The sequence below is a fragment of the Kogia breviceps genome, chromosome 9 (genome assembly GCF_026419965.1).
Source record: "Kogia breviceps isolate mKogBre1 chromosome 9, mKogBre1 haplotype 1, whole genome shotgun sequence".
NCBI lineage: Eukaryota > Metazoa > Chordata > Mammalia > Artiodactyla > Physeteridae > Kogia > Kogia breviceps.
In genome coordinates, this window is record NC_081318.1 from 112,642,602 (window position 1) to 112,660,449 (window position 17,848).

A 17,848-nucleotide genomic window follows, 5' to 3' on the forward strand; every position below is an offset into this window, starting at 1 on the left:
CTTCATCCTACTAATTTTATTTATTTTTAAGTTTTCACTCTGTGCAAAATATTTTCTAATTTTCTTTGTAATTTTCTTTGTCCCAGGGCTCATTTCATAGTATTCTGTTTAATTCCCATATAACAGATCACTTCCAGTGTATCTTTATATTGTTGATTTCCAACAGCAGAGTGATACATTTGTTGTAATTGATGAATCTACAATGAATGAAATATCATTATCACCCAAAGTCCATGGTTTACATTAGGATTCACTCTTGGTGTACATTCTGTGTTTTTTTTTGACAAATGTGTAATGACATATGTTTACAATTATAGTATCATACAGTGTAGCTACACTACCTTAAAATTTCTCTGCTTTCTGCCTATTCATTCTTCTTTATCCCCAAGCCACTAATCTTTTTACTGTCTCCATAGTTTTGCCTTTTCCTGAATGTTATATTGTTGGAATCATACAGTGTGTAGCCTTTTCAGATTGACTTCCTTCACTTAGTAGTATTTCTTTTTAGCACTGAATAATATTCCACTGCCTTCTAGCAGTTATTGCTTCTAGTGAGAAGTGAGCTGCTACTCATACTTCTTCCCTCTTGCACCCTGCATTTAATGTGTCATATTTTTTACTCCATAGCATTTAGATTATCTTTACTCGGAGTTTATAGCAGTTTGACTATGTTGTGTGTAGGGGTGGAGGTTTTGTACATTTCATGTTGGTGTTTGCAGAGTTTTTTGGATTATTCATTTATGTCTTTTGTTAAATTCAAGGCTTTTGGTTCATATATGTCATTTATTGTTTTCTGCATTATTCTCTCTGTCCTCCCTTTTTGGTTATCAGTTACACATATGTTACACCAATTTATATTGGCTCAGGGGTCACATGAAGCTCTACTCATTTTTTAATTGAGTTGAAATTCATATAACATAAAGCCATTTTAAAGTGGATAACCCAGTGGCATTTAGTACATGGTGCTGTGCAACCAACACCTCTACCTAGTTCCCAAACATTTTAATCACCTCAAAAAGAAACTCTGTGCTTATTAAGTGGTTACTCCCTATTTTTCTCTACCTTCAGCCTCTGACAACTACCAGTCTGCTTTCTGTCTCTATTCTGGATATTTCATACAAATGAAAAGATACAATATGTGTCATTTTTCCTCTGGCTTCTTTCACTTAGCCTAATGTTTCAAGATTTAACCACATTGTAGCATGTATCAGTATGTCATTCCTTTTTATGGTTGAATAATATTGCGTTGTTTGTTTATACTTTATACACAGGCTATCCTGTGTTTACCTTTTTTGAGCAGTTTTCAAACTATTAAACACAGTGCCTGCACAATTTTACAGTGCTACCAATAATATACAAGGGTAACTATTCTCAACAACACTTGTTATTTTCCTTTAAAAAAGTTATTGCTATCCTTGTGTGTGAAGTAGGGTCTCAGTATTGACTTGCATTTCCCAAATGACTAATGATGTTGAGCATTTTTTCCTGTACTTGGTGGCCACTTGTATATTTTCAGAAAAATGTCTAGGCAAGTCTTCTGTTCATTTTTTCCTTTTTTTTTTTTTTTTTTTGCAGTACACGGGCCTCTCACTGCTGTGGCCTCTCCCGTTGCGGAGCACAGGCTCCAGACGCGCAGGCTCAGCGGCCATGGCTCACGGGCCCAGCCGCTCCGCGGCATGTGGGATCCTCCCGGACCGGGGCACGAACCCGTGTCCCCTGCATCGGCAGGCGGACTCTCAACCACTGCGCCACCAGGGAAGCCCTTCTGTTCATTTTTTAAATTGGGTTTTCTTTCTTTTTGTTGTTGAGTTCTAAGGGCTATTTACATATTCTTTATACTCAGACCTTAGCATGTGTATGATTTCCAAATGTTTATTCTCAGAGAGTTTTTTCACTTTCTTCATTTATTGTGTTGTTCATCGTTGTTTGCTTCCTCTTTAGTTAGTTCTTCTAGGTCCTTGTTAAATGTTTCTTACATTTTGTCTATTCTATTTCTAAGATTTTGGATCATCTTTACTATATTATTCTGAATTCTTTTTCAGGTAGACTGCCTATTTCCTCTTCATTTGCTAGGTCTGGTGGGTTTTTACCTTGCTCCTTCATCTGCTGTGTGTTTTTGTCTTTTCATTTTGCTTATCTTACTGTCTTTGGGGTCTCCTTTTTGCAGGCTGCAGGTTCGTAGTTCCCGTTGTTTTTGGTGTCTGTCCCCAGTGGCTAAGGTTGGTTCAGTGGGTTGAGTAGGTTTCCTGGTTGAGGGGACTAGTGCCTGTGTTCTGGTGGATGAGGCTGGATCTTGTCTTTCTGCTGGGCAGGTCCATGTCTGGTGGTGTGTTTTGGGGTGTCTGTAGCCTTATTACCATTTTAGGCAGCCTCTCTGCTAATGGATGGGGCTGTGTTCCTGTCTTGCTAGTTGTTTGGCATAGGATGTCCAGCACTGTAGCCTGATGGTCGTTGAGTGAAGCTGGGTCTTGGTGTTGAGATGGAGATCTCTGGGAGATTTTCGCCATTTGATGTTACATGGAGCTGGGAGGTCTCTTGTGGACCAGGGTCCTGAAGTTAGTTCTCCCACCTCAGAGACACAGCCCTGACGCCTGGCTGGAGCACCAAGAGCCATTAATCCACACGGCTCAGAATAAAAGGGAGAAAAAATAGAAAGGAAAGAAAGGAAGAAAGAAAGAAGATAAAATAAAGTAGGATAAAATTAAGTTATTAAAATAAAAAATAATTATTAAGAAGAAAAATTTTCAAAGGTTAAAAAAAAAAAAGGGACGGTCAGAACCCTAGGACAAATGGTGAAAGCAAAGCTATACAGACAAAATCTCACACAGAAGCATACACATACACACTCACAAAAAGAGCAAAAGGGGAAAAAATATAATATATCTTGCTCCCAAAGTCCACCTCCTCAATTTGGGACGATTCGTTGTCTATTCAGGTATTCCACAAATGCAGGGTACATCAAGTTGATGGTGGAGATTTAATCTGCTGCTCCTGAGGCTGCTGGGAGAGATTTCCCTTTCTCTTCTTTGTTCGCACAGCTTCCAGCATTCAACTTTGGATTTGGCCCTGCCTCTGCGCATAGGTCACCTGAGGGCATCTGTTCTTCGCTCAGACAGGACGGGGTTAAAGGAGCAGCTGATTCGGGGGCTCTGGCTCACTCAGGCCAGGGGGGGGGAGGGGCATGGATGCATGGCGAGCCTGAGGCGGCAGAGGCTGGCATGACGTTGCACCACCCTGAGGTGCGCCGTGCGTTCTCCCGGGGAAGTTGTCCCTGGATCCCGGGACCCTGGCAGTGGCGGGCCGCACAGGCTCCCGGGAGGGGAGGTGTGGAGAGTGACCTGTGCTCGCACACAGGCTTCTTGGTGGCTGCAGCAGCGGCCTTAGCATCTCATGCCCGTCTCTGGGGTCCACGCTGATAGCTGCGGCTTGCGCCTGTCTCTGGAGCTCCTTTAAGCAGCACGCTTAATCCCCACTCCTTGTGCACCAGGAAACAGAGAGGCAAGAAAACGTCTCTTGCCTCTTCAGCAGCTCCAGACCTCTCCCGGACTCCCTCCCGGCTAGCTGTAGCGCACTAGCCCCTTCAGGCTGTGTTCATGCCGCCAACCCCAGTCCCCTCCCGGCTTCCCACCTGAAGCCCGAGCCTCAGCTCCCAGCCCCCCGCCCACCCGGGCAGGTGAGTGCTGGTCAGCACCGCTGCTCTGTGCGGAAATCTCTCCGCTTTGCCCTCCGCACCCCTGTGGCTGCGCTCTCCTCCGCGGCTCCAAAGCTTCCCCCCACTGCCACCCGCAGTCTCTGCCCACGAAGGGACTTCTAGTGTATGGAAACCTTTCCTCCTTCACAGCTCCCTCCCACTGGTGCAGGTCCTGCCCCTATTCTTTTGTCTCTGTTTTTTCTTTTCTCTTTTGTCCTACCCAGATACGTGGGGAGTTTCTTGCCTTTTGGGAGGTCTGAGGTCTTCTGCCAGCGTTCAGTGGGTGCTCTATAGGAGCAGTTTCACGTGTAGATGTATTTCTGATGTATCTGTAGGGAGGAAGGTGATCTCCGCGTCTTACTCTTCCGCCATCTTCTCTCTTCCCTCACTTTCTTAACAATGTCCATTTGTGCACAGAAGTTTTATATTTTTATGAAGTTCAGTTTATTTTCTTTTTTATTGCTGATGCTTTTGGTGTTATTTCTAAAAAACCATTATGGAATACAAAATTGTGAAAAAATTACCCCTTTCCTTTTTTTCAAAGAGGTCATTGATGATTTGAGGTAAGTTCTAGAAAACGGTATGAGTTACAGGTCCAAATATATTCTTGGCTTGTGGCTATCTGGTCATCACAGGACTTTTCACTGAAGAGACTGTCCTTTCCCCCTTGCGTGATCTTGTCATCCTTGTTGAAAATCAGTTTGCCACTGATGGCTGTGGCTATTTCTGGACTCCCAGTTCTATTCCATTAGTGTACCTTCTCTCCTTTTCTAGTACTACACTGTTTTGATTATGGTAGCTTTGTAGGGAGTTTTGAAATTTAGAAGTGTGAGTACTCTAGGTTTGTATTTTTCAAAACTATGTTGTATATTTTTGGCCCCTTGCAATTCCATGTGAATTTGAAGATCATTATTTCCTCTCTTCAAAACAAAATGTAAAATAGATAGCTAGTGGGAAGCAGCCACATAGCACAGGGAGATCAGCTCGGTGCTTTGTGACCACCTAGAGGGATGGGATAGGGAGGGTGGGAGGGAGGGAGACGTAAGAGGGAAGAGATATGGGAACATATGTATAACTGATTCACTTTGTTATAAAGCAGAAACTAACACACCATTGTAAAGCAATTATACTCCAATAAAGATGTTAAAAAAAAATGAACCTGAGGGATTGTGATACAGGATACATTGATCTATAGGTTCCTTTGGATTGTATTGTCATCTTCACAATATTGTCTTCCACTTCTCCAACATAGGATGTGTTTCCATTTATGTAGGTCTTCTTTTATTTCTTACAACAGTGTTTTATAATTTTAATTTTACAAGTCTTCAACCTTCTTGCTTCAATTTACATCTAGATTTTTTGTGGATTATCATGCAAATATAATTGCTTCTCTACTTTTCTTTTGGGATTTTTCACTGCTAGTGTATAGACATAACCACTTTTTGTGTGTTGATCTTGTATCCTGCAACTTTGCTGAATTCCTTTATTAGCTCTAGTACCGTGTGTATATGTGTATTTACAGGTTTCTCTCTCTCTCTCCCTGTGTGTGTGTGTGTGTGTGTGTGTGTACATACACACAATCATGTCATCTACAATTAGTTTACTTTTCCTTTTATAATTCAGATGCCTTTTATTCTTTTTCTTGCCTAATTGCTCTCTGTAGAACTTTCTTTAGGACATTCTTGCCTTGTTCTTGATCTTAGGGGGAAAACTTTTAATATTTCACTATTGAAGATGATGTTAGCTTTGGGTTTTTCATAAAAGACCTTTATCAGATTGAATTTTTTTTCATTTTGTTCCTATTTTGTTGAGTGCTTTTATGATGAAAATTTTGGATTTTGTCAAATTCTTTTTCTGCATCAATTGAGATGATCATGTAGGTTTTTTTCCCTCCTTCTATTTGTATGGTATTTTACTTTGATTGGTTTTTATATGTTTAGCCACCTTTGCAGTTCCTGGGATATATCCCACTTGATTATGATGAATAATGCTTTAATATAGTGTTGGAAGTTGCTTGTTAGTATTTTGTTGAGGATGTTTGCATCTGCATTCTAGAGATATTGACATTTATTTCCTTGTCTTAGTAATAACTCTATCTGGCTTTGATGTCAGGGCAATGCTGCTATCACAGATTGATTAGTAAGTGTTTCCTCCTCTTCTGTTTTTGAAAGAGTTTGAGAAGAATTGGTTTAATTCTTCTTTAACTGTTTGGTAGTATTCACCAGTGAAGCCATCTCACCCTGAGATTTTCATTATTGGAGGTTTTCAGTTACTAGCTCAATATCTTTACTTGTTATAGATTTCTTCAGATTTTCTGTTTCTTCTTCAGTCGGTTTTTGTAACACGTGTGTTTCCAGGTATTTTTCATTTTTTTTCTAGTGTACCTAATTTGGTGGCATATAATTTTTCTTAAAATTGGCTTATCCTTTTTATTTCTGTAAGTTTGGTAGTGATGTTCCATCTTTCTGGAAATTTCTCTCCTCTCTCTTTTTCTCAGTCTACCTAAAGGTTTGTCAATCCTTTTAGTCTTTATAAAATCAACTTCTGTTTTCCTTGCTTTTCTCTATTTTTTAAATTCTCTCTGTCATTAATATTCACTTTAATCTTTTAAAATTTTTTCTTCTGCTATCTGTAGATTTAGTTTGTTGCTTTTTCATCCCTTCAGATGTAAAGTTATGTTATTGATTTAAGATCTTTCTTTTTTTTTTCAATATAGGCATTTACTACTAATAAATGTTCCTCTGCTTTCACTTAATCTCATATGGTTTGGTGTGTTATGCTTTCATTCTAATACATCTCAATATGTTTTCCAATTTCCCCTTTGATATCTTCTTTATCTTCTTGGCCTTTTAAGAATGTGTTGTTTAATTTCCACATATTTGTGAACATTCCACGTTTTCTCATGTTACTGATTTCTTCAATAGCTTCATTCTATTGTGATTTGTATATCATTCATTCTTTTTTTGTGTGTGGTATGCAGGCCCTCACTGTTGTGGCCTCTCCTGTTGCAGAGCACAGGCTCTGGACACGCAGGCTCAGTGGCCATGGCTCACGGGCCCAGCTGCTCCGCGGCATGTGGGATCTTCCCAGACCGGGGCGCGACCCCATGTCCCCTGCATCGGCAGGCGGACTCTCAACCACTGCGCCACCAGGGAAGCCCCTGATATCGTTCTTTTTAAATTTATGAAGGATTGTCTTATGTCCTAAAATATTGCCTGTCCTAGAAAATATTCCATGTGTACTTGATAAAAATGGGTATTCTGTTGCTATGAGTGAAGTGTTCTATACACGTCTGGTAATTTATTTGGTTTATAGTGTTGTCAAGTCCTCTATTTCCTTATTGATCCTCTTTCTAGAAACTCTTTCCATTATTGGAAGAGAGGTAATGAAATCTCCAAGTATTACTGTCTTGGAGCTATGTCTCCCTCTGTTCTCCCAGTGTTTGCTTTATATATTTTCTGTACCTGTTGTTTGGTGTGTATATTTTTATAACTCTTATATCTTCTTGGTGATTTGATCCTTTTAGGAATATGTAATTTCCTTTTTCTCTTATAACAGTTTTTGACTTAAAATCTGTTTAATCTGAATTAGTGCCAGCTCTTTTTTCATTACAGTTTCCATGGACTATCTTTTTCCACTTTTTCACTTTCAACCTAGTTTCATTTGGTCTAAAGTGAGTCTCTTCCAGATTGCATACAGTTGGATCATAAATATTCATTCTGCCAGTTTCTGTCTTCTGATTGTAGAATTTAATCCATTTACATTGAAAGTAATTACTGATAAGAAAGGACTTATTTCTGCCATTTTACTATTTCCTATTTGTCGATTGTTTTTTAGAGTTCTTTGAAAGTTAATTCTGAGAGTTTTTGCTTGATTATTTTCATGTTTCTTTAGTTGGGACTGTCATTTGGAACTGCCAGCATCTTTGCTGATGTTACTCTATTCATTTTTTTAAAACTCTTATTTCTCTTTCTTCTACACAATGGACAGTTTCTATAGGTATGTCTTTGTATTTACTGACATATTCTACTTCTGTCTTTATTCTGCTATTAAGCACATCCAGTTTTGTTTTGTTTTGTTATTTACTTCAAATATTTTACTTTTGGGGTCTAGAATTTTCAGTTCTTGTGCTTTTTAGTTTCCATTTCTCTGATAAGATTTTTCAATCAGTTTACTTATGATAATTTACTCCTTTATGTCTTTGAATACATTTATGCTAGCTGCTTTAAAGTCTGTATCTGCTAATTACCCACACCTCTGTTATTTTGAATGTTTTATTGATTTTTTTCTCTTGACTATGAGTTAGTTTTCTGTGTCTTTGAAAATCTAATAATTTTTATTATATGCTAAACTTTTTTGGTAGTGCTACGTACAGTCTTCTGGCTTATTTTTGCTCTGAAGAGAGAAATATGCTAGATTCAAAATCTAAACTGTCTCTCCCATTGTAGGCAGCATCTTCTCAGTTTGTTCAGCTTTCCAACTCTTCCTGGTTTTGAACTTCTTGCAATATCATTGACTAATGTGAAGGTCTCACGTCAGCCAGTGATCAGCATGGAATTCATATGAGATTTTAGAGTTCTTGCTTCTGTTTCTACCTGTTTCCTTGAATTTCTCCCATTACTTTCTATATCTTCTGGTGGCCTAGAAGTCTGTCCTCTCATTTTTTTGTAACCAAGTAGACATAATTTTTGCTTCAGTTTTAGCCACCCATGCACCACCACATAGTGTGGTGATTACCCACTGCTGAAATATATAATAATACTTTTACCCATTTGCCTGTCTTTGCTGCCTTTTCAAGGCTGTCAAATAGTGTATGTTTCCTCTTTCCAGATGTTATAAGTATTTTGTGCAGATTGATTAATTCAATATAAGCTAGAATTAGAATCCTTGGCCACTTGATTTTTAGCATTGTGGACATTGTCTTTGGTGCATTATTTTTTGTTTAATATTGTATAAGTCTTATTGCTTATTTTCTCTATTTGTTTGCCCTTATAAAAGTCTTACCTGCCTCACAACCAGGAAAAAATTCTCTAATAATTTATTTTATTAATTTTAAATTTTGTTTCTTTACTCTCAGGTCCATAAAATAAGGGTACATACCGTGTGTGTGTGTGTGTGTATACGTACGTATATATATACTTATAATATATGGTTCATATATACACACACCTACATTTGTATGTATATACACATATGTGTACATACACACAACTATATATGTCTTTTAAAGGGTACTCTTTTGTTTTACTGTTTGTGGTAATTAATGCCTTGATGTGTAGAGAGGGTAAACCACCTTTTTTCTTTTTAGTTGTCCATTTTAAATTGATTTGTCAAGTTATATAAAATAAAATTGTAGTTGAGGTTTTATTTATGAGTGCAGTGCAGGTGTAGATTAATTTGATTAAAATTTACGTTTTTACGTTAACAGCATAAAGTTGGATTTTTAAAAATCCAGTCTGAGAATCTGTCTAATGATAGTCTATTTTAACAGATTCACAGTAATGCAAATTGTATCTGTGAGATTCATGGACATTTTTGTGATTATTACACAATTTTTAAAAATTTTCTTTTCTATATAATATTCTATTTTATGAATATATCAAGGAGTATATATCTGTTTTATTGTTGGTTGAAATTTCTTCCTACTTCTCAGTTTTTCTACTGTGACAGACAATGGTGGTGTGAATATTTTTGTTTGTATATCCTAGGTTTTTAGATAATATTGGATCATAAGATGAGCAATTCATTAAAATATGTCAGATTGGGTTAATACAAAAAATTTAGAAAACACTTTTACAACGCAATGTAGGACAGATCCTGTCTACATCTATGCCAATTCTTTGCATAACCAAACTTTAAATATTTGCAATCTGATGATTATGTAATATATCACATTTTTTATTATGGTAAAATATTATAAGATTTAACCTTTTAAGCATATTGAAAGGTACAAATTAGTGGCATTAAGCACATTCACATTGTTGTGTAAGTGTCAATACCATCCATCTCCAGAATTTTTTCATCTTCCCAAACTGAAATTTTATACCTATTAAACACTAGCTCACCATTCTTCCCTCCTTTCAGTCCCTGACAACCACCCTTCTTCTTTCTGTCCCTGTAAATTTGGCGACTACTCTAGGTACCTCATGTAAATGAGATCATGTGGCATTTGTCCTTTTGTGATTGGCTTATTTCACTTGGCATCTATGTTGTAATATGTGTCAGAATTTCCTTCCTTTTGCAGGCTAAATACTATTCTGTTGTGTATGTATGTGTATATGTATCACATTCCCACCTCCAACATGTGTAGTACATGACCATCATACATTTTCATCCCATTCCACGGTACTTTTTATAATTTCACATTCCCACATTAACATCACTTTAGGTGGCCCAGCACTAATGTACCACATTTTCGTTGTCTGCATCTGTATGCCACATTTTCTTTATCCATTCATCTGTCAATGGACATAGGGTTGCTTCCACCTCTTGGCTATTGTGGATAATGCTGTACTGAACATGGGTGTGCAGATACTCTTCAAGATCCTACTTTTAGTTCTTTTGGATAAAGACTGTATTAGGTTGGGCCGCCATAACAAAATTCCGTATACTGGATGGCTTAAGCAAAATTTTTTTCACAATTCTGGAGGCTGGAAGCCCAAGTTCAAGGTGCTGGTGATTCGTTTCTGGTGAGTTCTCTCTTGGCTTGCAGATGGCATAATGGGCCACCTTCTCATTTTGTCCTCACATGGCCTTTCCTTGGTTCAAGTGTGCAGAAAAAGTTTCGATTTTGATGTAGTCCAATTTAATTATTTGTCTTTTGTCCTCATGCTTTCAGTGTCATATAAAAAAATCATTGTAAAATCTAATGTCATAAAGCTTTTTCTATGTTTTCTTCCAAGAATTTCATGGTTTTAGCTCTTATGTTTAGGTCTTTGATCCATTTTGAGTTAATTTTTGTATATATGGTGTAAGGTGAGTCCAGCCTCATTCATTTTCAAGTGTATATCCAGTTTTCTCAGCCATTTGTTGAAAAGACTGTCCTTTCCTCATTGAATGATCTTGGTATCCTTGTTAAAAATTATTTGGGAGTTTATTTCTATTTTTATTTGTCTGTAATTCTGTCTTTATGTCAGTACCAGACCACTGAAATTACTGTAGCTTTGTAGTACTTAAGTCAGCAAGTGTGAGATGTCCAACTTTGTTATTCTTTTACAAAATGGTTTTGGCTATTCTGAGTCCCTTGAGATTTCAAATGAGTTTTATGATGGATTTTTTTATCTCTGAAAATGCCACCACTGGGATTTTGATAGAGCTTTCATAGAATCTAGAGATTTCATAGATAGAGATTTCATGGATAGTTAGTAGTACTAACATCTTAACAATATTAAATGAACATGGGATGTCTTTCCATTTGTGTCTTTGATTTCTTTCAGCAATTTTTGGTAGTTTTCAGTACATAAGAATTTGCCTGATTGGTTAAGTTTTCCTATTATTTTCTGTCATTTTCTCATTGATTTATATGAATTGTGTGTGTTTTCTGAATGGTAGTGCTCTGTTGGTTATATAGCTGCAACTATTTCCTAGTTTTCTTGACTATTGTTACTTTAAGTTCTTAATTTTAATACCACATGTATCAATTATTTTCTATTATGGCTAGTCACTTCCCTTTTTAAGGACTTATTCCCTATCCAAAATTCATTAAGATATTTTCCTGTATTTACTTATTTCTTCATATGTCGATACCGATCAGTCACCAATGCTTCCTTCTCTTCTTATTGAAATAATCAAGTTTTAATCAGGCTGCTCTCATAACTGTAGCTGGGAGATGGTTCTACTCACTGGGACTCAGACCTGGAAGAAAAGTTCACTAATTTTGTACTTTAAATAACATTTTAGCATTTTTCCTCAATTCCATTTAAAAGAGAACAAAGTATTTCAGGATATATCCTAGGAGAGAGTGCTACAGATAAGGGCTCTGTGGTATAACACGTACTATATTATGAAGGTCTTTTAAATTATAAGAATATTTATTAGAATATCATTATTTATTTAAACTTTGGTTTAGATGATTTTACGCCAGTATCAGTTCTGTTTGTTACGGTCATATATAAAGTCTGTGTGTAAAGACTGCATGCAGGTTTCTCTTCTCCATATGTAATGATTTGACACTTTCAATACATTCACTAAATCTTTCCATATTTGTGCATCAAGAAATAATTAATATGTGTTTTGAGAGAAAGTGTACCATGATCACACACCTTTGAGAAATATTATATCATTAGAATTTTGCCACATACCTTTTCACTTTAAACACTCCTATTACTGCAGCAAATAAATCTATTTAACTTTGTTTACCAATTTTTTTTCCATCTGGAACATTAATTCCCAAATAAAATGTCTATTAAAACTTGAGGAACTCTGTGGAACCTAGAATGGAAAATACTTTTTCTGAGTGGCGGTTAAGATATTTCCCAATTTGAAAAAATCTATTTTAAAAAGAATAAGAAATTAAATAATATAATATGACCCAGACCCAGTCAGTGACATGTATTATTAAATCAGGGTGCTAGAAAAAGAATGTTTTTTTTTTTTGCGGTACGTGGGCCTCTCACTGTTGTGGCCTCTCCCGTTGCGGAGCACAGGCTCCGGACGCGCAGGCTCAGCGGCCATGGCTCACGGGCCCAGCTGCTCCGCGGCATGTGGGATCTTCCCGGACGGGGGCACGAACCGTGTCCCCTGCATCGGCAGGCGGACTCTCAACCACTGCGCCACCAGGGAAGCCAAGAATGTTTTTTGATGGCCCATGATACCCATGCCTTAGATGTGCTGTTAGTAACATCTTAGTGATCCCTTGGCTGACCACATCTGCAATAGGTTAGTCAGAGACCCCAGCCCAGTTAGGGGCTGATGGCATCCCATGACCTTGATGCCCGCCCCCCACAGTGGAAGAGGTGAGTAGAGGCAGCAACCCCGCAATGCATAGGGTTAAGCATTTATTGAATGCCCATCACATGCTGGGTGCCTTTTCATCTAAGTCATCTGGTTTCAGTCCTTACAATAATGCTATGACTTGATTGTTACTGTACCTGTTTTACAAATAAGGAAACTAGAACTAAGAGAATTGACTACTTTGCCCAGGATCCCAAAGTTAATCAATGGCAGAGAATGTATTTGACCTTGGTTTCTTCCTGCCTTTCTTTACTTTCCATCGCACAGAGGGAGTAGTGGTGACGTATTCATGGTATACATTGTCCTTATGTTAGGGATGACCAGACTGAGTTACGTTTTAGGCTAAGTAATTTTTCCAGAATTACACCTTTAGCCCATGATAGAAATGGGATTTGAAATCAGAGCATTGTTAGAAGTGATTTGCAAGTCCTTCCCTTATGGGGGGCTGTGTCTTTATTCATGTAAATCGTGGCCACTTTGCACCATCTGGTAGCCACATTTGGTCCTTGACCCCTTGTGGCTTCTTCTGTAACTTACAGGATGGCCCAGTCAGCCTTCTGCTGTCAGCATCGTGTGGTCAGTAAAGCTATGTTAGGTCAGTCTTGGTTTAAGCTGGATTAGAGTGAAAACTTAAAACTTTTGACTTACCTGAGGCATTTAGAGGAGTCAAACTCATAGAAACAAATTGTGGAATGGTGGCTGCCAGGAGCTGGGAGAGGGGGAATGAGGAGATGTTTAATGGGTATAGAGTTGCAGTTCTTCCCAGATGCAGAAGTTCTGGAGATTAGTTGTACAATGATTTGCATACATTTAACACTACTGAACTGTATACTTAAAAATGGTTAAAATGGCAAATTTTAATGCTATGTGCATTTTACCACAATTAAAAACAAAAAGAAAAAAAAGAACCTTCTTTGAAAATTTATCCTCCATGTAAAGTTAATTTACATGGCATTAGGAAACCATTACTTATTAACTTATTTTTTATTCACAGTGATCTGCAGCCCTGGATCTTATAACTCCCACGATGGAATTCACTGCCTTCAGTGCAATAGCAGCTTGGTGTTTGGAGCAAAAGCATGTTTATAGGCCATTATTTTGAGCTCTTCGGTGGTTGTTAAACACAAAAGTATATTTTTGAAATATTACTATATAATAAATCACTATTATGCCAAAATTAAATATATTAGATATTACCAAAATATGGTGTCATCCTTTTAATTGAAACATGGTATGTCCAAATGCTTTATATACAGAACATCCAGTAATCTTTATTCATTAGTGCCAGACCTACGTATGACTCCAAAATATTTCTTGGATCACTGTTTTTAAAATAGTTTCAAATATACTGTATTGGGTTAGCCCAAAAGATTTTTTTATGATTTTTCAAAAATAGCCCATTCTATCATTATTATATGTTGACTAATCTCAGGCCACCATATTCTTCCACAATCATTTTAATTTCAGCTTGTTTCATTCCTTTAATTTTATGGGATTTGACCTTTCATAGCTCAAAGTCACCGCAAGTCTTAATTATTGCAATTTTTAGCCACTTTAAGACCTAGTCCCAAACACACTATGAGTTTTTAATATAGTTCAATGTGGTGATCTTAAACTTTTCAGTTGAAAGTCCCTCAAATTACCTTTTTGACATTTTTTGAATGGAGTAATCATTGTATGTGCCTAAATTAACATTTGAGCTTTCACAACGTGGAGAGAAAGAGAAACTAAGCAGTTTCTTTCCCCAGCAGCACCTCTAGGGGTGAGAATCAAGCAGTCGTTTCACTTCCTTCACTGTTACAGTGTTCTGTGACAGATACCACTGCTGTGACCACCTAATACTTACTCTCTCACCCTGGGATGTTGTGTTTGAATATGAAAAACTACCAAAATTTAAATATTAATTACCAGGAAAATACATGAGTAAATTACAAAATTAGTAGCTTCTCAGTTTTCTAATTACTGTTTTAATTATATTCGTATCCACTTTACACTCTCTTGTAACGTTCCCTGTTTTTCTTTTCATATTTCCTTTCTGGAGACGTGAACATATGTAAATGGCAAATGCACACAGATTGGATCTGGGCACAGCTGTGCAGCACACTGGACAGGAGAGGCATGTACTTACACCGAGGCTCTGCATGGCTTTTTGAAAGTGTCCAGTAAATACATTAGCTTCTCCGTCGTCCTGTGGACAAACATTACTCTGGAATTCTCACACAAATAAGAGAGGGAAGGGAAATGACATTTCTTTGTTAGCCCTGTTGATCTTTCTTTAACAATCCCTTTGGACTTTCCTAATCATGACGTAATTGTTTTCATATATTTTTGAGAGGTTTGTCAAGAGCCGTCTTTCCACTATTAAGTCACGTATTTTTGCCGTTTTACTGTGTGGGTGAGATATTGTTCCTCTAGCACATGCTTTCTGTAACTAGCAAAAGCCCTATTAAGTCTCCATCTGTAAAAGTAGTGCAAGCTTCTAAAGTTTTCCAAATTTATTAATTTAATAATAAGATGCATTGGAGTACATATTCTTTGCTTTGTACTCCGTAAGTCTGGATTACTTTCTTCCTATTATTTAAAAGTCCAGAGAAGTTTAATTTCTGATACATCCTTCTGAGGCGTGACCAGTACTAGCCCCCTAGCTGGTCAGCTGGGAAGGCAGCGGCAGGGGTGACATGGTGAGGACGGGCACTGGAGGTCAGAAGAGACGGGTGATCTGGAATGAGAAGAGACAAGTGACAGGAGAATGAGTGGAGCCAGTCATGGACTTTCAGCTTATGAAGGCAGACCAGAAATGAGGCCACACAAATTCCAGGGGGCAGAACAGGTCAGATTTAAAAGTCCAGGCAAAAAGAACAGCTGGTAGAAATTTAAGCAGAGGATGAGCTAGGAAAAGAAAGAGAAGTGTTAATTACTTCTTTTTCTTGGTTCTCAAAGTGAGATGTTCTTGGCTCTGTTTTACCACATATCACATTTATTTTAGTTGGTTGTGTGTCTGTCTTCCACATTCAATTATACTAGTGTATTCCTAGTTCCCTAGTCATCTTCAAAGCACATAGTTATGTGCTTAATAATTTTTAAACTAATTCATAGATTATTAAAGTCCTGTGAGTATAAATAATAACTAAGATAAAAGTTGCTTCTGTTATATTAATAGACAGGTTGTGGAATGTTGAAAGTTGTTTTAAGCAATTGACAATATGTATGATAAAAACTGTAAACTAATCCCTAAGAGAGATTGTTGTCATAAGACACTTACAGGTGTTCATTATTTTTGTTTATATCAAAATAAGATCTTACATTTATATAATGCCTTAATTTTAACAAAACATTTTTTTCTTAATTACACAATCTGACGTTTACATTGACGTGTGAACTTATGGGAAATACGGTTCCCATTTTGTATTTTATCAATTAGATTTTTTTCTCATTATAGGTGTGTAATATGTATTCATTTGGCAATATGTAAAAAGAGTCTTAACAAGTTTGGTCCAGTAATTTCACTTAAAGGACACTATCCAAAGGAAGCAAATTAGAGATCAGGTGAAATATTCCATCCGATGGTACTAATAATGAAAATGGAATTAACAGAAATTATCTACAAGAATAAAATGGTTAAATAAATTATGCTGTTTCCATATGGTGGAATGTTGTGTAGTATTGTTTAGAGTTTTAAAACAAATGAACCAAAATGTTAATAGTGGTCATGCTATGTGATAGGGTCCTGTGTGAGGTTTTTTTGATACCCTCTGTTTTCCAGGTCTTCTACAGTGAAATAAGTTACTTTGGAAAATCTTGGAAGCAGTAAACATACTTTGGCAAATGACAGGAGTAGGCATTTGGGGAAGGCATTGTTGCTCACTCTCCAGTATCAATTCGCCCCCCTTCTTCCCAACAGAGCACCAAGTTTGTTTACTCCAGAGGACTATCCTTCTTGGCCAGTCAGCACGTGCCTGTTTTTTGGCCGCCGCTTGGTTGAAACCGTGAGGTGAACAGCCTGAGGAAGAAGCCCACGCTGAGGACCCCGAGTGGAGACATGGCAAGAGCCGGCACTTGATGCTGCTGCTGAATCGCTACCCTTATTGTGTCTGAATCCCAGCCTGCCCTGGGCTCCCCAGTTCTGTGAGACAGGAAAGTTCCTTTCGTTAAAGTAAGTTAGGTTTTCTGCAGCTAAAAGCATCCTAATTGGTAGAGAGTTCATTACAGGAAATAGGTAAAATAGAGGAAATTAGAAGTAGGGGGAAAATGCCATTTACAGTTTCATAACCCAGATATCAGCAATGTTGACATTTTGGTAAATTTCCTACTTTTGTGTGATTTTTTATTCATGTTATATGTTTTATTCATGTATATGCAGTCAGTATGTCCCTTAATACGTATTTTCCATACCATCTTATACACCTCACTAACATAATTTGAATGATTATTATATATGATACATTTCAGCAGAATTACTATAGTATGGTTAATCATTTCTAATTGTTGGACATTTCTGCTGCTTCCAGACTTTTGCTGTTTTATGTAGCATTACAGTTAACATCTTCTTTCTTAATACTCTGTGGTATTTTTAAGTCTTCTTTCTGCCCAGAAGTAGAATTACTGGGTTCAGATATTTCTAATCCTTAGGACCATTTGCCAAATTTATTTCCTAAGAATTGTATCAATTTATAGTCCCACCAGTGATATATCAGAGTATACATTTCACTGCACCCTCTCTGAATTCTATTTTTTTTGGGGGGGGGCACACCACACAGCTTGTGGGATCTTAGTTCCCTGACCACGGGTTGAACCCAGGCCCAGCTGTGAAAGTGCGGAGGCCTAACCACTGGACCACCACGGAATTCCCTGAATTCATTTTTTAAATTATTTATCTTGACAGATGGAAATAGTTTCCCATATACTTTCATTTTTCTGCAGTACTGGTGAGGTTGAGCTTTCCTTGTATAATTACGCTGCTGCTGGTGCTAACGAGTGTTATGTACCAAGTGCTTATTATGTGAAAAGATTTGTTTGAAATCCTTTGCGTATATTTTCATGTTTTTTTTACCCAATTCTGTGATTTATTACTGTATTACTCTCATTTCGTACATGAGAAGATTGAGTCACAATAATTGTATAACTTCCCCAAGTTTACAAGCTGATTAGTGGTGAAGATGTGTGTCAGTTACAGAGAGCCCTGATGCAGTGGTTTCCATTCTCTCT

The 17,848-nt window shown here is 37.4% G+C and overlaps 2 protein-coding genes across 2 annotated transcripts in view; one reads left to right on the forward strand and one right to left on the reverse strand.

Moving 5' to 3' along the window:
• The window catches only part of ZPBP (zona pellucida binding protein), a 97,496-nt gene extending 83,745 nt beyond the window's left edge, over positions 1-13,751 (forward strand). The window contains exon 8 of the mRNA XM_059074706.2: positions 13,638-13,751. Within this exon, the coding sequence (XP_058930689.1) occupies positions 13,638-13,732 (95 nt within the window). The 3' untranslated portion in view covers positions 13,733-13,751. The remainder of the gene's footprint in view (positions 1-13,637) is intronic.
• A 1,437-nt stretch (positions 13,752-15,188) lies between these two features.
• Positions 15,189-17,848, reverse strand: part of VWC2 (von Willebrand factor C domain containing 2) — a 136,714-nt gene continuing 134,054 nt past the window's right edge. The window contains exon 5 of the transcript XR_010842354.1: positions 15,189-15,362. The gene's annotated coding sequence lies outside the window, so the exon portion shown is untranslated. The remainder of the gene's footprint in view (positions 15,363-17,848) is intronic.